The sequence below is a fragment of the Chlorocebus sabaeus genome, chromosome 16, assembly GCF_047675955.1.
Source record: "Chlorocebus sabaeus isolate Y175 chromosome 16, mChlSab1.0.hap1, whole genome shotgun sequence".
Lineage (NCBI taxonomy): Eukaryota > Metazoa > Chordata > Mammalia > Primates > Cercopithecidae > Chlorocebus > Chlorocebus sabaeus.
Window position 1 is genome coordinate 4,778,659 of NC_132919.1, and position 18,896 is coordinate 4,797,554.

Here is an 18,896-nt window from a genome sequence, read left to right on the forward strand (position 1 = left end):
CCTCCCCTTGTCTTCTCCTCCTCTGCTACCCTGGCTGGAGCTTCTCCGTGAGCAAAGATCCTCCCTGCACTGGGAGGAGACATAACTGCCCCCTTTCAGGAGCAGCAGGCCTGATGCGGTTGGGATGTGGAAGCAGGGTCCCAGCCTTGGGAAGTCTCAGGCTGCTGGAGGAGACAGGCTCCTCTGTTTCCAAGCTCTGCCACTTCTCCACCTGTAACCCTGTAACTTTGGGAATTCACCTGGAGCCACCAGTCTGAGGAAGCTCTCCAGGACAGCTCAGCTTGCTTGGGCTCCTGGTGGAGAGGGTCTGCTCCTTCATCCCAGCCCTGTCCAGACTGATTGCTCCTTGTCCCCTCAACTCACTCCCCATTTACTCTTTCCCACCCCCTCCAACACCATGGCTAATTTCCCTGCTCTCCTGTCCCAGGGTCTGGCCCATCTCCATGCCCACAAGGTCATCCATCGAGACATCAAGGGGCAGAATGTGCTGCTGACAGAGAATGCTGAGGTCAAGCTAGGTGCGCCGGCTCCTTCTGAGGCTGACGGGGCCCTTTCACCCCCAGAACAGAGAATGAGGCACCCCTTTTTCCCTCTGGTGGCTCAGGCCCAACTTCCTCCCTGTTGGGGAGGCTCACTCCCTCCCCGTTCCCCTCTTCCCCTGGAATGCCCTGCCTCCTGCTGAAAATCCCTCAGGAAGCTCCACACCTGTCACCTGTTATGGGCCAGGTGCTCTGCAGGTTGCTCTGGGGAGCTGGGATCTGATGACCCTCCTGCCTGGGATGCTGTTCGTGATCCTTTCACTGGGGTTTTTCTCTAAGATGCAGGAGGGTGGAATCGGGTGCTTCAGGATGTTGATGGGGTAAAGGAGGGTGCTGGGGTGTCTGGGTAGGGCCAGGACCTCAGCTGCCTCAGGCAAGTCCTGTGTGTGTATGCAGGGATGTGAGGCAAGGGAGCAGGGATGACTCTCCACGCTGATCCCTCCCTCTGTGTCTTCACAGTGGATTTTGGGGTGAGTGCTCAGCTGGACCGCACCGTGGGCAGACGGAACACTTTCATTGGGACTCCCTACTGGATGGCTCCAGAGGTCATCGCCTGTGATGAGAACCCCGATGCCACCTACGATTACAGGGTATGGAGTGGAAAGTTGGGAGCACGGGGGCTACCAAGGGCAGGAAGCAGTATGAGGACCATGGGGCCTGAGCAGGCTGGGGAACAAAGGAAGGTCGGATGATGTTAGCAGTGAGGGGCTGGGGAACATCTTATGGCAAGGCAAGCGTGGGTGGGAAGATGGGAGGGGTTGGAGAGCACTGCTGCAGGAAGGAGGGTGGCCCAGGAAGGCTCCTGAAGAGGCCAGGATGGTGGGTGAAGAGAGGTTGCAAGGCAGAGTTGTCAGGAATATTCTTGTTCCTTCTCTCCCGTCTGTAGAGTGACATTTGGTCTCTAGGAATCACAGCCATCGAGATGGCAGAGGGAGCCCCCCGTAAGTTCTGAGTCTGCCGGGAGTGGGAGCGGAGGGAAAGCAAGGGCCCAGAGAGGGCTGTAGGGAGGAGCTGGGTCCTGGGACCCTGCTGAGGAAGGGTCCTGTAGCTCCAGTGCAGTGAAAGGGACTGAGGGCGTCTCTTCTGTGTCCAGCTCTGTGTGACATGCACCCCATGCGAGCCCTCTTCCTCATTCCTCGGAACCCTCCGCCCAGACTCAAGTCCAAGAAGTGGTAGGTCTCTGAGAGTGTGGGCTCTGGGAAGGAAGGTCCCTGGACAAGGCCATCCCCACCTTCATGCCCTCTGTGATCCGGCTTGGATCTCACCAGAGAAGAGATTCCGGGGGGCAGAGGGCGGTGACTGGTATTGGGATATGAAGACAGGAGGGATGTCAAGGCGGCTTGTGGATGAGTGATCCACCCTCTTTCTCCTGCACCCATCCCTTCTGAGGGGACCCTCCTAGTGTGAGCCACCACTGTTTCCAGGTCTAAGAAGTTCATTGACTTCATTGACACATGTCTCATCAAGACTTACCTGAGCCGCCCACCCACGGAGCAGCTGCTGAAGTTTCCCTTCATCCGGGACCAGCCCACGGAGCGGCAGGTCCGCATCCAGCTTAAGGACCACATTGACCGATCCCGGAAGAAGCGGGGTGAGAAAGGTCAGTGGGCAGGCTGGAGGGGGCAGGTACTAGAGGACACTCCAGCCTGGCTCCTCTCTGCCAGCCCTGCTCACTCCTGGCTCCCCTTCCTGCTCCCCTCCTTGGCCCCAGCTCTCCCTGTCCAAGGAGATCGTTCTCAAACTTGCAACGGCCGAGGGGTTTTCCCTCCTTTCCCTCCCCATCTGGGTCAGCCCTCCAGAGGAGGACTGGCGTTTCACATCCTTATGAAAACTCCATGCTAAGCACTTACGTGTGCGAGCCCAGGCACAGGCTCTGCCACACCTCAGCTGCCCAGGGACCCAGTCCTGGTCCCTGTCCGGGCCCACACCTGAGACACACTGTCCTCCCATTGCTCCCAGGAAGTGGATGGGGCCCCTCATGCTTGCCCACCCAGACAGACCTTCTAGTTATCCATACCACCCAAGGTTTCCCTAGCCCATGGCGGGGTCTGGGGCACTGGGTGAGTTAACAGCAGTGGTCTCCCCTGCAGAGGAGACAGAATATGAGTACAGCGGCAGCGAGGAGGAAGACGACAGCCATGGAGAGGAAGGAGAGCCAAGGTAGGCCTGGCAGGCGGAGCAGGAGTTGGTGGGGTCATCACTGAGTGGGGGGACTACAGTGGTGCTTGGCTTTGGAGATGCTCGGCCTGGGGGTGATGGGCACAGAGAGGTAGAGACTCCTAGAAACCAAATTCCCGAGTGCTAAGAAGTGGAACAAATGAGTGAGCAAGAGCTGGGGAAAGAGCAATTCAGGGTGAAGGTGGAGCGCAGCAGTAATAGGAAAGGAGGACAGGGCTGAAGACTGGGCAGAAGGGGACAGTGAGTCTCCTGGCCACCTGGGAGTGGCCAGAGGCAGAGGCTTTGATCCAGTTAAAGCACCCACTCAGGCGGGCCCACGGAGTTGAGAGTGGGAACCAACAGGGTTCTGACCCCAGCGCTTCTTTGTGCCACCCCTGCCCAGCTCCATCATGAACGTGCCTGGAGAGTCGACTCTACGCCGGGAATTTCTCCGCCTCCAGCAGGAAAATAAGAGCAACTCAGAGGCTTTAAAACAGCAGCAGCAGCTGCAGCAGCAGCAGCAGCGAGACCCCGAGGCACACATCAAACACCTGCTGCACCAGCGGCAGAGGCGCATAGAGGAGCAGAAGGAGGAGCGGCGCCGCGTGGAGGAGGTGGGCTGTCTCCCAAGGGCCCAGGCCTGGTGCGGCCTCCTGCTGACCTGCCCCAGGGTCCATTAGGGCCTCAGGGAGAACAGGTTTTAAAATGCCTTAAATGGGGCCACACGCGGTGGCTCACGCCTGTAATCCTGGCACTTTGGGAGGCTGAGGCGTGCGGATGATGAGGTCGGGAGATCGAGACCATCCTGGCTAACACAGTGAAACCCCATCTCAACTAAAACTACAAAAAATTAGCTGGGCGTGGTGGTGGCGCCTGTAGTCCCAGCTACTGGGGAGGCTGAGGCGGGAGAATGGCATGAACCCGGGAGGCGGAGCTTGCAGTGAGCCGAGATCGTGCCACTGCACTCCAGCCTGGGCGACAGAGTGAGACTCTGCCTCAGAATAAAAATAGAAATAAAATGCCTTAAATCAATGGCATTTCTGTTGAAACAGTTACATGATTTCAAATTTCATGATTAACTGGACTTAACAAAAAATGTGTCTAAATAACAGGCAATAGACCAGACGCGGTGGCTCACGTCTGTTATCCCATCACTTTCGGAGGCTGAGGTGGGCGGATCACCTGAGGTCAGGAGTTTCTGAGACCAGTCTGGCCAACATGGTGAAACCCCATCTCTACTAATAATACAAAAATCAGCTGGGTGTGGTGGCACGTGCCTGTAATCCCAGCTACTTGGGAGGCTGAGACAGGAGATTCACTTGAACCCGGGAGGCAGAGGTGAGCAGAGATTGAACCACTGCACTCCAGCCTGGGTGACAGAGTGAGACTCCATCTCCAATACTACTACTACTACTACTAATAACCCGCAGCATCCACACTGTCCACCTGCTACCCCCAAAGCAGGCCCTCTCATTGTTGAACAAAAAATAATTTGCAAGAAAACCTGCTACAGAAGAGCCTTGTGCAGTTTTGAAAATATAGGCCGGGCGCGATGGCTCACGCCTGTAATCCCGGCACTTTGGGAGGCCGAGGCGGGTGGATCACGAGGTCAGGAGTTCAAGACCAGCCTGTCTAATATGGTGAAACCCCATCTCTACTAAAAACACAAAAAATTAGCCAGGTGTGGGTGGCGCACACGCCTGTAGTCCCAGCTACTCGGGAGGCTGAGGCAGGAGAATCACTTGAACCCGGGAGGTGGAGGTTGTAGTGAGCCGAGATCGCGCCACTGCACTCCAGCCTGGGGAACAGAGCAAGACTCTGTCTCAAAAAATAAATAAATAAATAAATAAAATATAGCGTTCGGATAGCATAGTGACAAAGTCCTATCTAACGGCGTTACTGGAGAAGGCATGCCAGCAACTTCATTGCAGGAATAGGCACAAGTTCCCTCAAGTTTAAGGGCCTCTTAGGGCTTGTGCTTTTGTTGTTGTAGGTGGTGGTGGTGGTGGTGGTGGTGGTAGACTTTGTGATCGGAAATACCGTGAAAGTCAAGTACCACGTGGGCATCGGGGCTTGCCAAGGAGGGGGCCAGGTCCCTTTTCTGTGCTTTCTGTGCACGGGCACCTCGTGCCCTCTTGTGGCCAAAGTCTGTCACTACGACCCGCTCTGTATGGACTTCAGGCAAAGGTCGGTTTTAGGCTAGGAGTGCTGGGGAGCTTGTTTTGAGTTCGGGTTTTCTTTGTTGTTTGGTGGGGTGTGGGTAGGGGAAGGTGTTGTCTAGCTAAGCACACCCCACAGGCAGCGGTCAGTCTCACAGCCTCTCTCATCACAGCTACTGGCTGTTTTCCCGAGCCCAGCCCCGCGGGCCCTTGGGTGGGGATGGGTGTAGTTACAGAAACAAGCGGAAGCCTCCGTGGTGAGCAAGGAGCGCTGCCCTCCCTGTCCATGGAGGGACAGTGCTGCCGCGGTGTCCTGTATGGTCCTTAAGACCACCTGGCTCTCCCCATAGCAACAGCGGCGGGAGCGGGAGCAGCGGAAGCTGCAGGAGAAGGAGCAGCAGCGGCGGCTGGAGGACATGCAGGTTCTGCGGCGGGAGGAGGAGCGGCGGCAGGCGGAGCGCGAGCAGGTAGAGCGCCGCACCCACATCCCTGCCCTCCCGCCCTCCCGCTCCTGCTGCCTGCCGCCCCTGCTCCCCGTGCCCTTTCCCCTTCTCTCCCCGCCACCCAGATTCCTCCTATCTTTTCTAGCTTCACTCTTTCTCTCTGTTTTCTCCCACCCTTCAACCCCAACCCTGGCCCCCTCCCTCCTCCTTCCCTGCCTCATTCCCATCTCTGTACCCCATCCCTGACTCTCCCCGGCCCCTTCCTCATCCCCCTCATTCCCTGTGCCCTCTTCTTCCCCATCTGTGCCGCGTGGCCCCCCTGGGGCTCATGCCATCCCCTCCCCTACCTCTCTCTTACTCTTCCCCTGCACCCCCTCATCCTCCTCCTGCGGATCCCTTCCTCCTTCTCCAACTCGCTGCTGCTGCCCTCCTCTGCCTCTTCCTCCTTCCCTGCCCTCTGCCCCCCACCCTACACCCCGCCCCCCAGGAATATATTCGTCACAGGCTAGAGGAGGAGCAGCGACAGCTCGAGATCCTTCAGCAACAGCTGCTCCAGGAACAGGCCCTGCTGCTGGTAACGGGTCCCTCAGCGTCCTCTGGGAAGATGCTTTTCAGAGCTTCTTTGCTGGAACGGGATGGGAACACTTCAAGGGAAGGGATTCACCCAAGACATCAAGGGAATACATCTCCTCTCTAGGCAGTTGGAGAAAAGAGAGGGCATGCCTGCTCTAACTCCCAGGCCACACTCTGCTGAGCCCTCTCTCCCTACCCTTGGGCCCAGGAATACAAGCGGAAGCAGCTGGAGGAGCAGCGGCAGTCAGAGCGTCTCCAGAGGCAGCTGCAGCAGGAGCATGCCTACCTCAAGTCCCTGCAGCAGCAGCAACAGCAGCAGCAGCTTCAGAAACAGCAGCAGCAGCAGCAGCTCCTGCCCGGGGACAGGAAGCCCCTGTACCATTATGGTCGGGGCCTGAATCCCGCCGACAAACCAGCCTGGGCCCGAGAGGTACTCACTGCCTCCTTTGCCTCCTGAGACTGCAGTCCCACTGCCTGAGGCCTGGAGAGCCACAAGAAGTGGTGGTTCACAGGAGCAGGCACCGAGCAGGGGAAAGGAGCACACAGCACACAGCGTAGGACAGGAGTGGTCAGGGCGGGCGGGACCCTCAGTTTTGAGAACAGGGAGGCAGGAGCTGGCCTGCTTGACATCCCTTCACATCACAGGTAGAAGAGAGAACAAGGATGAACAAGCAGCAGAACTCTCCCTTGGCCAAGAGCAAGCCAAGCAGCACGGGGCCTGAGCCCTCCATCCCCCAGGCCTCCCCCGGACCTGCAGGACCCCTTTCCCAGACTCCTCCTATGCAGAGGCCGGTAGAGCCCCAGGAGGGACCGCACAAGGTGAGTAACTCCCCACTTCTGTCTTAGTGCAGACACAGGGAGCTTTGCTCAGAGCCCAGGTGCGCGCACACACACGCACACACACACCTGCTCAGCCCTGAGCCAGGATTCCAGAGCACAGGCTATGTGGACAGAGACACTCACCTGCTTCTTGCTGCCCTTGTCTGTCCTGACGTAGCTGTCCTCAGGCTCAAGGAACCCCTTGTCCTTCAATGGACGAAGGGGCAACTAAAGTCCCCTTCCCACCTCAGACCCTGATTTGCAGGTGGGGACCTGCCATGGAGCAGGCAGCCCACCCTCCCTGGTCTCTCCCTGCAGAGCCTGGTGGCACACCGGGTCCCACTGAAGCCATATGCAGCACCTGTACCCCGATCCCAGTCCCTGCAGGACCAGCCCACCCGAAACCTGGCTGCCTTCCCAGCCTCCCATGACCCCGACCCTGCCATCCCTGCACCCGCTGCCACGCCCAGTGCCCGAGGAGCTGTCATCCGCCAGAATTCAGACCCCACCTCTGAAGGACCTGGCCCCAGCCCGAACCCCCCAGCCTGGGTCCGCCCAGATAACGAGGCCCCACCCAAGGTAAGGACAGCCTGTGGGCCCAGGGAAAAGCAAGGAACGAGTCATGAGAAGGAGGGCAGTGAAGGGGCCATATGGGGAAGAGTGCAGGGCGGGAAGCCAGAGAAAGCCAGGGCGCTGCCCAGCAGGGCTGAGCCATCCAGCTAAGGAGGCAATGTGGAGGTGTGGCATGGATCCCCTGGGGAGCGTGGGAACGAGAGACACCCAGGGTGTTTCGGGGCCGCTAAGGGGCAGACTGCGAGTTAGAACCGCAGCTCCAGCCATCTCCCAGCTTCATAACCTTGGATGTATTCACTAACTTCCCTGAATCTCCGTTTTCTCATCCATCAACATGAGGAGCTCACCTCTCAAAGGTGAGGCTTCAACATCTCTGAAGTGCCCGTCGCAGCGCCAGCTCTCAGCACGTGGACTTCTCTCCACAGGTGCCTCAGAGGACCTCATCTATCGCCACTGCCCTTAACACCAGTGGGGCCGGAGGATCCCGGCCAGCCCAGGCAGTCCGTGCCAGGTAATGCCTGGGTAGGGCAAGGCCTGGGTGAGGTCTGAGGGCAGCCTAGGGAGTAGGGCGGTACAGGGACTTTACCAGCCTACCCACCTAGGGGTGGGCAAGCCCCAGCCCCATCACCTCAGCGCCCCCCCCCCCGCCCCCTCGGCACCCCTGTGCTCCCTTCACAGACCTCGCAGCAACTCCGCCTGGCAAATCTATCTGCAAAGGCGGGCAGAGCGGGGCACCCCAAAGCCTCCAGGGCCCCCTGCTCAGCCCCCTGGCCCGCCCAACGCCTCTAGGTAATGGAGTCGTCCCCCGACTCACTCCCACCTCTCACTTCTGCCACCTGCTTCCCTGGTGATGGCTCCCTCTGCAGTACAGCTCAGCACCCCAGAGAGGGGAGCACCCTGCCTCCCTGACCCTGACTCTGCCCCCCAACAGTAACCCCGACCTCAGGAGGAGCGACCCTGGCTGGGAACGCTCGGACAGTGTCCTCCCAGCCTCTCACGGGCACCTCCCCCAGGCTGGCTCACTGGAGCGGAACCGCGTGGGAGGTACGTGAGCCAGGGCTGGGCAGCCTGCTCTGGGCCTGGAGTCTTATCAGGATGGACCCTGCCTTTGGTGGCTTTGGACTGGGACACCCACAGGGACAGGGAGGACCTGCATGGGTATGGAACTCAGGGCTGAGTTCTGGGGCTCAGGGGCAAGGGGTCAGCCCAGGTGTGGCTTGAGGCCATCCCTTGTCTAGGCATCAGTGACCTTTCTTCTTCCACCCTGCCATGTCCAGCCTCCTCCAAACTGGACAGCTCCCCAGTGCTCTCTCCTGGGAATAAAGCCAAGCCTGATGACCACCGCTCGCGGCCAGGCCGGCCCGCAGTGAGTCGCCTGGTGGCCGGCACCGCCTGCCTCATCCTGGTTTGGGGCTTAGCCCCAGGGAGCTGGGTGCCAGGGGTGGGGTCTCCGCGGATCTACTGGGAAGGGCTGTGGGGATGGAAGGACTGGTGCTTCTCATGCTACTAACCGTTTCTAACCTCTCTCCTAACCTCTCTCCTGGCTCTTTCTTCCCCTGCGGCCCCTTCCAGAGCTATAAGCGAGCAATTGGTGAGGTTAGTGAGATGGGCCTGCTTGTGGGGGCCCCTCCTGTCACCCTGCTGGGGTGTCCCAGCACCCTTTGTCTGCCTCCACCCAGGCCCACCTTCTCCCTGCCCCTCATGTGGCTCCTCCCTGCAGGACTTCGTGTTGCTGAAAGAGCGGACCCTGGACGAGGCCCCTCGGCCTCCCAAGAAGGCCATGGACTACTCATCGTCCAGTGAGGAGGTGGAGAGCAGTGAGGATGACGAGGAGGAAGGCGAAGGCGGGCCATCAGAGGGGAGCAGAGACACCCCTGGGGGCCGGTACGGCATCGGGAGTGGGGCCCTCCCACTCCAAGGCACAGGGAGGGAGGGGAAGTGGCAGTAGGGGAGAGGTAGGGCTTTGGAGCAAGTCTGAGGGAGAACAGCGCCCTTCTCTAGAGAGTGGGGTGAGGGTGCAGGTTCCTGTCTCTTTCCCGCTGCCCTGTGTGTTCTGGGGTGGCCTCTTCAAGTGCCTGTCTGCTCCTGTGCCAGCCTGCCCTGTGTGCCATGCAGGGAAGCACCTCACGGTGGAACAGGGACTACCCTGTGAGGGTGGAGCAGGTTGTGTTTTGAATAGAGACAAAAGCCTGGGCTCTGGCTGCCATCTGCTGCCTTTGGCACTTCTGTGGCCACGGGCAGGACCTGGAGAGGCCCCACCTTCCTCTCTCACAGCAGCGATGGGGATACAGACAGCGTCAGCACCATGGTGGTCCACGACGTCGAGGAGATCACCGGGACCCAGCCCCCATATGGGGGCGGCACCATGGTGGTCCAGCGTGTGAGTGAGCCTCCGCTGCCTCCCCTGTACCTGTGTGTGCCCTCCTCAGCCCCGTGCCAACCCTGCCCTCTGTCCTGTAGACCCCTGAAGAGGAGCGGAACCTGCTGCATGCTGACAGCAACGGGTATACAAACCTGCCTGACGTGGTGCAGCCCAGCCACTCACCCACCGAGAACAGCAAAGGCCAGAGCCCGCCCTCGAAGGATGGGAGCAGTGATGTAAGTGGGCCGGAGGCAGGTCCGCTGGGAGAGAAGAGCCCGGGCGGTGGGCAGGAGGTCTGGGTGCTGGGTCACGGCGGAGGATGGGGCGGAGCGCTGGGAGCTGGACAATGGGGGTGCCAGTTGGGGAGCTGGAGCCTGGGAACAGCAGCAGGGGCAGGGCCGCAGCTGGACTTGCACTTGTTTGCCTGACTGCGGCCCCCCCACCACAGTACCAGTCTCGTGGGCTGGTAAAGGCCCCTGGCAAGAGCTCGTTCACGATGTTTGTGGATCTAGGGATCTACCAGCCTGGAGGCAGTGGGGACACCATCCCCATCACAGGTGAGGACGGGAGGACAGACCTGCCATGAGGCTGGGGTCCAGGGCAGCCTGGAAGGGAGCATGGTGGTGTTGAGACGCAGCCTCACAAAGCCACAGGACCTATCCCTTGGGCCCTAGCACCTGCCCGGGCAGAGAGAAGGAAGGGCCTCTGCGACCCCTCCACAGGAGAGGAAATGCTCAGAGTAGCCAGGTGACCTGGGCAAAGACTCAAAGCTAGCAAGTGACAGAAATGGGACTTGAGCCAGACCTTCTGACTCAAAAGGGGGGGTCCAGCACTCTATCCCCCTCTCCCGTGCACCCCTTCTCCTCCCGTCTTTCTCCTTTCTGTGTATTATGAGGCACCAAGACCTGATATAGGGGATGGAGGTAGAAAGAGATGGGGTGAGAAGCTGCAGCCCCTCCTCCCGCCTCCTCCTTCTGGCAGCCCTAGTGGGTGGAGAGGGCACTCGGCTCGACCAGCTGCAGTACGACGTGAGGAAGGGCTCTGTGGTCAACGTGAATCCCACCAACACCCGGGCCCACAGTGAGACCCCTGAGATCCGGAAGTACAAGAAGCGATTCAACTCTGAGATCCTGTGTGCAGCCCTTTGGGGTGAGCCAGGGCAGGGATCGCTGGGGGGGCTCTGGCGTGGCTCCCATGCTCCTGGTTAGGCGAGGGCCTGGCTGAGCCTCTGACCTGCCCAAGGGCTCCTGTTGCAGGGGTCAACCTGCTGGTGGGCACGGAGAATGGGCTGATGTTGCTGGACCGAAGTGGGCAGGGCAAGGTGTACGGACTCATTGGGCGGCGACGCTTCCAGCAGATGGACGTGCTGGAGGGTCTCAACCTGCTCATCACCATCTCAGGTACAGGTGCGGCGAGTGGGGGAGGGAGGAGGGGCTCAGCTCCCTGGCGCTGTCACCGTCTTCTGACCGGGGAGGAGGGCAGCCTTGGTCCAGGCACTGGAAGGTGAAGCGGCACTTTCTTACCCCTTGTGGCATGCCGACAGAGGAGGCCAGGGCGGTGGCAGCCGGGCCTCAGATGAGAACGGGGGGGCGTGTCTGTCTTTTCCTCAGGGAAAAGGAACAAACTGCGGGTGTATTACCTGTCTTGGCTGCGGAACAAGATTCTGCACAACGACCCAGAAGTGGAGAAGAAGCAGGGCTGGACCACCGTCGGGGACATGGAGGGCTGCGGGCACTACCGTGTCGGTGAGGATGTCCCAGCTGAGTGGCCAGCGCATACTTGTTCATGAAGAGAGGGAAATGGGCCTGGGTCTAATGGCTGAGAAAGCTTGGGAGCCAGGGTCTTGGGGCCTGGGTGGGGCAGTGTAGTGACAGACCACAGGGAGGCGCCCGTGGCCCAAGAAGGGAAGCCTCAGCAACCCTCTTCTCTCCGGCCCCCAGTGAAATACGAGCGGATTAAGTTCCTGGTCATCGCCCTCAAGAGCTCCGTGGAGGTGTATGCCTGGGCCCCCAAACCCTACCACAAATTCATGGCCTTCAAGGTAACCCCAGCCTCGGCCCCTAACACCATCTGGAGTCCCAGCGCCTCTCCCCGTTCCCCTGAACCCTCCTCTCCTCCACTTCTCTGCAGTCCTTTGCCGACCTCCCTCACCGCCCTCTGCTGGTCGACCTGACAGTAGAGGAGGGGCAGCGGCTCAAGGTCATCTATGGCTCCAGTGCTGGCTTCCATGCTGTGGATGTCGACTCGGGGAACAGCTATGACATCTACATCCCTGTGCACGTGAGCTTGGCGGGGCTGCTGGAGGAGTGGGTTCGCCCAGTCTGGGCACCAGACACAGAGACTCCAGCCCACCTCCTTCTCCCCAGATCCAGAGCCAGATCACGCCCCATGCCATCATTTTCCTCCCCAACACCGACGGCATGGAGATGCTGCTGTGCTACGAGGACGAGGGTGTCTACGTCAACACGTACGGGCGGATCATTAAGGATGTGGTGCTGCAGTGGGGAGAGATGCCCACCTCTGTGGGTGAGTGAGCTGCCGCCCTCCCAGCCACATGCCCCTGAGGTGGCCCCGGGGTGCAGCCTGCTCAGCGCCTCACGTGTTTTCCCCACAGCCTACATCTGCTCCAACCAGATAATGGGCTGGGGTGAGAAAGCCATTGAGATCCGCTCTGTGGAGACGGGCCACCTGGACGGGGTCTTCATGCACAAACGAGCCCAGAGGCTCAAGTTCCTGTGTGAGCGGAATGACAAGGTGGGAGTCTCCTTCCCTCTGAAAGCCCTGCCGTCCCGGCTGCCGTGACCCCAGGCCCCTGGGCAGAGGTCTGGGGAGAGGATGGTCGTGGTGTCTCCCTGAAAGCGGGCCCCTCTGGGAGTTCGGAAGGCAGCCACTACCACTGCCCTGCGCTCCCTTCAGTTCTGAGGACTTTCCAGCTGGCGCCCAGGGGGCTGGTAGTGCACCCTCTCCCCTAACATCCTGGCTTTTCCTCCGGGTGAGGGGCACTGTGAGTCTCCTCCTGCAGTCTCTCTCCCCCCCTCACCTCTTCTGCCACCCCTTCTTCCTTCTCCCTTCTCCCCGCTTCTTCCCCTCTCCCAGTTAATTGAGACCCCTGACCCCAGCCCTTGGTGACTTCTTCTCTTGCCCCACCCAGGTGTTTTTTGCCTCAGTCCGCTCTGGGGGCAGCAGCCAAGTTTACTTCATGACTCTGAACCGTAACTGCATCATGAACTGGTGACGGGGCCCTGGGCTGGGGCTGTCCCACACTGGACCCAGCTCTCCCCCTGCAGCCAGGCTTCCTGGGCCGCCCCTCTTTCCCCTCCCTGGGCTTTTGCTTTTACTGGTTTGATTCACTGGAGCCTGCTGGGAACGTGACCTCTGACCCCGATGCTTTCGTGATCACGTGACCATCCTCTTCCCCAACATGTCCTCTTCCCAAAACTGTGCCTGTCCCCAGCTTCCGGGGAGGGACACAGCTTCCCCTTCCCAGGAATTGAGTGGGCGTAGCCCCTTCCCCCTTTTCTCCATTTAAGAGGAGAGTGCTTGGGGCTTGAACCCCTTACCCCACTGCTGCTGACTGGGCAGGGCCCTGGACCCCTTTATTTGCACGTCAGGGGAGCCGGCTCCCCCCTTGAATGTACCAGACCCTGGGGGGGGTCACTGGGCCCTAGATTTTTGGGGGGTCACCAGCCACTCCAGGGGCAGGGACCATTTCTTCATTTTCTGAAAGCACTTTAATGATTCCCCTTTCCCCAAACTCCAGGGAATGGAGGGGGGACCCCGCCAGCCAAAATTCCCCCCTTTCCCAACCCCCATCTCCTCCTCTTCTAGCCCATGCCCTTCCCCGGTGGAGGGAGGGAACAGGGAGCCCTCATTCTCCACGCCCCTTGCTTGCATCTGTATATAGTGTGAGCAGCAAGTAACCCTCCTCCTTCCTCCCCCTACCCCTCCTCAATGTAGTGGCCTTGGATATCCTGTTTGTTAATAAAGACAATTCAACCAGCTCCCACCATGCAGGCCCCATTTTATTGCTTTCTCTCAGTCCTGTATACTAGGCAAGAGAGAGCCTCCAGGGTGCAGAAGAAAGGGGCAGGGTGGGCTGGGATCTACAATGAGTGAGCCTCATGGGGGTTGGGATGGGCAGTGCTGGGCCAAGAAAACCTAGAAGAAATGACTGCAGGAGGACCAGGGCAGCCTCAGCCCTAAACCTATGGGCCAGAGGGCCACCAGCACTGAAGGAGTTTGGTTCCCACAGAACCAAACCAGCAGAGCCAGACCAGGGAAGAAGAGAGTTTCCTGGCTCCAGCCTCCCTATGTGCAAGTCCTGCAAAGGGGTCTCCTGTTTGGCTATGAGATGAACAAAGGTAGCTCACAAGCTGGCAGCCTCCAGAGTCCCCTGGGGCTGGGCCTGAGAAAGGCTGGGAGGTCAGCAAGGCTGAATGAAGGGCAGTCATTGCTTTCTGGAACACTGGCACCTGAGAGCCTGTGTGAATCGTTTCCTCCTGCTGACCCCCTGGACTGGGGCCAGGCCTACACACACCAAGGGGTGGGCACACACCATTCTTCCTGTAAAGTTCACAAAATACAGATTGATCAGCCGTGGGAAGGGATCATAATGCCGTGGTGGCGGCAGCCTACTTTTTCAAAATCAGTTTCCTACTGGAGATGGGTGGGAAGTTGAAGTCGGTGCGCACTAAGGCTGGATACACGGCGGGTACGGGAGATCAGGCACTCGGTTGAAGTAGGCCCCGAGGAAGATGAGGCTGGAGCCCACGCTGAAGAGCACCAGAGCGGCCCAGAAGCAGATGTTGTCAAGGGCATTCCCCATGCGCACCCAGTCGGACACTTCCTGGGGAAGGGATGGCAGAGTCAGTAAAGAGGCAGCTGCTGGAGCCAGCTGCATGGGAGACAGTGGGGGGCCTCTGCCGCGCTCCACCCGCCTCTGGCTCCCGTCCCACCTCGCCGGTGGCCTCCTGATCTCTCGTGCTCTCGGCCACGAAGTTCACGGCATCCACACAGCAGCGGACCTCCGGGGCGGCGGCGCCCAGGCTCTGGCAGAAGGCAGCTGGCGGGGAAAACACCGGGGTGGGCCGTTAGGAGTCTCCCCCGTGGCAGGCACCCCCCGCAGCCCGCCGGGCCCCTGTGTTCACCCGTCCAGGTCCCGTGCCGGTGCCTCTGCCCCTCAAACACGAGCTCGCTCCGCGGCTTTTTTAGTATCAGCTCCTCTGCGCGGAGCAATAAGCCCACAGACGACGCCCGCCTTGGAGGCGAGGCGGCTCGGGGAGCCTCGGGGGGCGGTGGGGAGCCCAGCAGGCGCGGCAGCAGCTCCAGGAGAACCTGGGGTAGAGGCGGGGCTTAGGGGGCGGGGTTAGTAGTAAGCTCCACCCCCACCCGGGCCGCACCGCCCCCTCCGCACTTACGTGGCGCAGCCGCGGGGACATGGCGTGGGTCGTGGGCGTCCGCAGGGACACGTTGAGCACAATGACGCAATTCATGACAATGAGCGTGGCGACCACCATGACGAAAATAAGGAACCTGAGGAGCCCAGAATGCGTGACATCACCGCTCCCCCTCCCAGCTACGGAAGGCGCCGCGCGCTCTCTGACCTCACAAACACAGCTTCTCCTGGCACGGGTTGGTTACGCCCTCCAGCTGCGCCCCCTGCGCGACGACAGACGCATCCCCCAGCCCTTCTCCCGTCCTACCACTTGTGGCAGCCATGAAGGGAACCCCCAGCTCCCTGGACACCCTGATGTGGATCTACCACTTCCACAGCTCCACCGAGGTGAGTCTACGCCGCCGAGGGCGGCACCTCGAGACCTTCTGGGTAGGTCTCCTGCGCGCCCTGTGACCCTTGCCCTGCTACTGCTCTGCTCCTTCTCCAGGTGGCCCTCCAGCCCCCGCTGCTGTCTTCCCTGGAACTCTCCGTGGCCGCAGCCCATGAATATCTGGAGCAGAGGTTCAGAGAGCTGAAATCCCTGGAGCCACCGGAGCCGAAGATGCAGGGGATGCTGCCTGCCCCGAAGCCCACGCTGGGGCTGGTGTTAAGAGAAGCCGCAGCCAGCCTCGTGAGCTTCGGCGCCACCTTGTTAGAGGTGGGGTACTGGGGGGCTCAGGATATGCGGCGATCGGGCAGCGGGAGCAAGGACCTCTGCCTCCCCGCTAACCCCTGTGCCCCCAATGCAGATCTCAGCCCTGTGGCTGCAGCAGGAGGCACGGCGACTAGACAGCAGCACGGGCCCAGCCCCAGACGGCGGGGATCCGGGTGCAGCTCTGAGCCGGGTAGCCCAGGCCGCGGGGCAGGGGACTCGGCAAGCTGGGGCTGCGGTGGGCGCCGGCGCCCGGCTTCTAGTCCAGGGAGCGTTGCTATATGCCTGTGTGGACGGGGTCTGCAGGGGTCTGCCTCATTCCTGCGACAGTGGCAACAGCAGCTAGGCCTCGGAATTCCCGGAGAACCAGTGAGCTCGGGATGCGGGGTGAGTTGGGGGCCAGAGGCGGCGAGGCTAGGGAGGCACTGAGCCGGACCGTCCCTCAACAGAGCTACTCAGGAGACCTCCAGGTGACGTCCAGCAGCAGTGAGGAGGATGGCGGACCAGGGACTCCATCCCCGTCCCAGCCCCACCCGGCGTCCGAATAAAGCCCAGGGCAGGGCGAGGCAGCCAGAGCTTCTCCCGGGGTCTCTGGGTTTTGGCCACGCCCCCATCCGACAACCCCCCCTTGGCCCCGCCCTTCACACTGGCCACGCCCCTGCGGGGGTCACCGCCCAGACCTGCTCCGCCCTCACCTGCCCAGGAGCGGCACGCTCAGAGACGTCTCTGGGATTTTCTGGGCAATGAGGAACAAGAAGACGGTCTGGGCGAGCAGGACGTTGATGGAGACCGTGCATTTCTGGCCGCCGGCTGGAGGGAGAGCCGGTGAGAACGGGCCCCGCCTCCCGGCAGCGAGCCCGGGTTTGGGTGTGGGTTCGGGGTCACTGCTTACCCTGCGCCGGCAGGAAGTAGGCAAGAAGCACCAGGCCCGAGATGAGCACACAGGGCACGATGATGTTAATGACATAGAAGAGTGGCTTCCGGCGGATGATGAGCGAGTAGATGACGTCAGTCTCCCCTGGGCCGTCGGTGGCGCCACGGTCGTGGCGGCGGATCACCCCCGGGCAGAAGTCGATGGCCCACTCGCCGTTCTCTGCGGGACGCGGGCAGGGTCAGCCGGCTGACAGCGGGCTGAAGAGGAGGCTGCGGCTGTCTGCACCAGGGTCATGGGCCGTCAGGATGGGGGCAATTCGGGCAGAAAAGGGCATTCTCGTTGAGGGTATGGAAAGCCAGAAGGCAGGACTAGAGTAACGATTGAGAATGATTTCAGGACAGGGGTAAGCTAAACCCGGTTGCAGAAGTCATCCTCCAGTGGCATTGGTCTGGGGCAAGCCCACCCTGGAAGTCCCCTCTCTGGACCCCGTCTAGAAGCGGGTTTTTCTGAGCAGGCGGGGGCTTCACCAGTATAGGCCTCAGTGTCGATGTCGATCTTGTTGATGGTCTCGCCGTAGTCGTCCACAGCAAAGGTGAACTCCACTTCTTCGGCATTGTACGTCTGAGAGCTGCGGAGCCAGGGCCGGGAGCCCACCCCACAAGCTCTGACCCGGGCCCCAGCCTCAGACCCTGCCCTGGAAGCTAGGATCTAGCGGGGTCGCAAGGCCCCACACCTTCACCCAGGCCCAGCCCTCGCGCCTCTGTTCCCACCTCTACCTCCGGCCCCGCTCCAGCGTCCCACCATGTGCCTACAACTGGCTCCGCCTCCAGCGCGAAGCCCCGCCCGAGGGCGGGGCTTCCACTTGGCCCCGCCCCCACAGCCCCCTCCCATAACCGTCCGGGCCTCGTAGTAACTTTTCCCACCGGAAAATAAGCGAACAGTTCTGCCAATCGAAGGGGAAGTAGGTGACCTCCACGGCGCACACGCTGCGGTAGATGGCCGGAGGCAACCACGTCACGGAGCCGTCCTCGTAGACCAGCACGTTGGCGTCGTAGGCCACGCCGAACTGGCCATCAATACTGTGGGCTCGGGGAAACCGAGCTTTTTGCACAGATCTGCACCCTCTTGGAGTACTCCCCCTTCCCCAACCAAGTCCAGCCCGCACCCCAGGCCGGCTTCCCTCCAGCCTGGCGTCCGGCTCGGTTCTCACTTGTTTTCCAGAACAATCTCTGGCAACCACACGAGTTCTGAAGGGACTCGCAGAATTTCTATGCCCCCAAAGTCGTCCTTGCTGTAGTTGAGTCGGTAATCCTGCCAATCCTAAGGGGTGGGGGACAAAAGGACGCGTACCCTGCATCTCCCACCTGGCGTTGCCTGCGAGGGGTTTGGGGGAAAAGGAGTCCCCTGGACAAGACCTAACACTGTTCCCCAGATTTGACTCACGATTCCGATCCAGACGCTAGTGGTGAGAGTCTCCTCTTTTTCATTCTGCAGATGGGAGATGGGGATGATTGAAGTGAGATTTCAGGGCCAGAAGTGAGCTTTAGGACCAAGCTCAGCGGTTGGGGCCAGAAGTGGGATTTTTGGCTTGTGATGAGGGTGGGGATATCTTACCAGTGAGATGAGATTCGTCAGGGTGACCTTGAGGCTGATGGTGACAGTATCCTCAGGCTCCCGCACTGGACGGCTTCCTGAGTCATAGTTGTCGAAGAGATGGTGATAAAGACGCAGTTCCTCGTTCTTCCCCACACTGCTGCCTGCGATGGGGTCAAGCAGGAAGGGTCATTGGCAATAATGAAGAGGCTGAATTACCTCTCCTCTCTGCTTCCCTTCGGTCCTCACAGGCCTCTGAGGCTGTGTATTATCCGTATCTGTCTCCTAAACCAATTATACTGTGCCTGGGAACCAAATACTGTGTCTCAGTCTTCATTTTGGTCTCTGTCTTTGCCTTCCCAGTCTCTCTATGTCGGTATCTGTGTGTGACCAATTGCCTCCCATCCCCGCCCCTGTCCATACCGAGGAGCCCCAAGAGGAGCAGGACCCCAAAAGGAGCCCCTGCCATCCTGCTGCCTGGTTCTCAGGATTATTCTGAGCTCTGGAAGGCTTGGAGGGGGCAGGCCAGGGTGCATGTGTGAGGGGGGGAGGGTGTTAGTTCCGGGCTGTTAGGGGACTGTCACCTAATCCTCTACTCACTCCTCCTGCAGCTGGGGACATTTTGGCTGCTTCCAGAGGCAGCTGCCCCATCCTGTGTTTCCTGCCCCTGCCCCGCCCCAGTCCAGCATCCTTTGCCTTGTCTTTGGCCAGCTCCCCA

The 18,896-nt window shown here is 60.4% G+C and overlaps 3 protein-coding genes across 23 annotated transcripts in view; 2 read left to right on the forward strand and 1 right to left on the reverse strand.

The window, feature by feature from the left end:
* MINK1 (misshapen like kinase 1) overlaps positions 1-13,626 on the forward strand; it is a 66,529-nt gene extending 52,903 nt beyond the window's left edge. For 3 of the 19 annotated variants that reach the window (XM_008009962.3, XM_037987424.2, XM_073004611.1), the window contains 29 exons: positions 428-518; positions 999-1,129; positions 1,426-1,480; positions 1,633-1,711; positions 1,964-2,139; positions 2,630-2,699; positions 3,100-3,310; positions 5,206-5,322; positions 5,786-5,872; positions 6,080-6,301; positions 6,517-6,690; positions 7,009-7,269; positions 7,689-7,774; positions 7,942-8,052; positions 8,195-8,307; positions 8,541-8,629; positions 8,836-8,859; positions 8,984-9,147; positions 9,538-9,643; positions 9,724-9,861; positions 10,074-10,182; positions 10,607-10,774; positions 10,882-11,025; positions 11,236-11,370; positions 11,566-11,666; positions 11,756-11,905; positions 11,992-12,151; positions 12,240-12,379; positions 12,777-13,626. In XM_008009962.3, coding sequence (XP_008008153.1) covers positions 428-518; positions 999-1,129; positions 1,426-1,480; positions 1,633-1,711; positions 1,964-2,139; positions 2,630-2,699; positions 3,100-3,310; positions 5,206-5,322; positions 5,786-5,872; positions 6,080-6,301; positions 6,517-6,690; positions 7,009-7,269; positions 7,689-7,774; positions 7,942-8,052; positions 8,195-8,307; positions 8,541-8,629; positions 8,836-8,859; positions 8,984-9,147; positions 9,538-9,643; positions 9,724-9,861; positions 10,074-10,182; positions 10,607-10,774; positions 10,882-11,025; positions 11,236-11,370; positions 11,566-11,666; positions 11,756-11,905; positions 11,992-12,151; positions 12,240-12,379; positions 12,777-12,860 — 3,696 coding nt within the window. In that variant the 3' untranslated portion in view covers positions 12,861-13,626. The remainder of the gene's footprint in view (positions 1-427; positions 519-998; positions 1,130-1,425; positions 1,481-1,632; positions 1,712-1,963; positions 2,140-2,629; positions 2,700-3,099; positions 3,311-5,205; positions 5,323-5,785; positions 5,873-6,079; positions 6,302-6,516; positions 6,691-7,008; positions 7,270-7,688; positions 7,775-7,941; positions 8,053-8,194; positions 8,308-8,540; positions 8,630-8,835; positions 8,860-8,983; positions 9,148-9,537; positions 9,644-9,723; positions 9,862-10,073; positions 10,183-10,606; positions 10,775-10,881; positions 11,026-11,235; positions 11,371-11,565; positions 11,667-11,755; positions 11,906-11,991; positions 12,152-12,239; positions 12,380-12,776) is intronic. The other 16 variants (XM_008009963.3, XM_008009966.3, XM_008009964.3 and 13 more) reach the window with 16 other exon arrangements.
* CHRNE (cholinergic receptor nicotinic epsilon subunit) lies at positions 13,306-18,692 on the reverse strand. 2 transcript variants are annotated; one of them, XM_008009959.3, is made up of 13 exons: positions 18,602-18,692; positions 18,200-18,342; positions 18,029-18,073; positions 17,796-17,905; positions 17,509-17,664; positions 17,113-17,213; positions 16,604-16,804; positions 16,407-16,521; positions 15,043-15,157; positions 14,773-14,959; positions 14,581-14,687; positions 14,283-14,471; positions 13,306-14,188 (listed from the first exon to the last, which is right to left on the reverse strand). In XM_008009959.3, the coding sequence occupies exons 1-12, from the start codon at positions 18,645-18,647 to the stop codon at positions 14,316-14,318; spliced, it is 1,482 nt and encodes a 493-aa protein (XP_008008150.3). In that variant the 5' UTR covers positions 18,648-18,692; the 3' UTR covers positions 13,306-14,188; positions 14,283-14,315. The 2 variants fall into 2 exon arrangements, with proteins under 2 accessions (XP_008008150.3, XP_008008149.3); XM_008009958.3 differs by having other exon boundaries at positions 13,306-14,471.
* C16H17orf107 (chromosome 16 C17orf107 homolog) lies at positions 15,141-16,270 on the forward strand. 2 transcript variants are annotated; one of them, XM_073004614.1, is made up of 4 exons: positions 15,141-15,407; positions 15,508-15,717; positions 15,809-16,080; positions 16,161-16,270. In XM_073004614.1, exons 1-3 carry the CDS (start codon positions 15,342-15,344, stop codon positions 16,055-16,057), a joined length of 525 nt encoding a protein of 174 aa, XP_072860715.1. In that variant the 5' UTR covers positions 15,141-15,341; the 3' UTR covers positions 16,058-16,080; positions 16,161-16,270. The 2 variants fall into 2 exon arrangements, with proteins under 2 accessions (XP_072860715.1, XP_008008148.2); XM_008009957.3 differs by having other exon boundaries at positions 15,809-16,164.
* Positions 18,693-18,896: the final 204 nt, after the last annotated feature.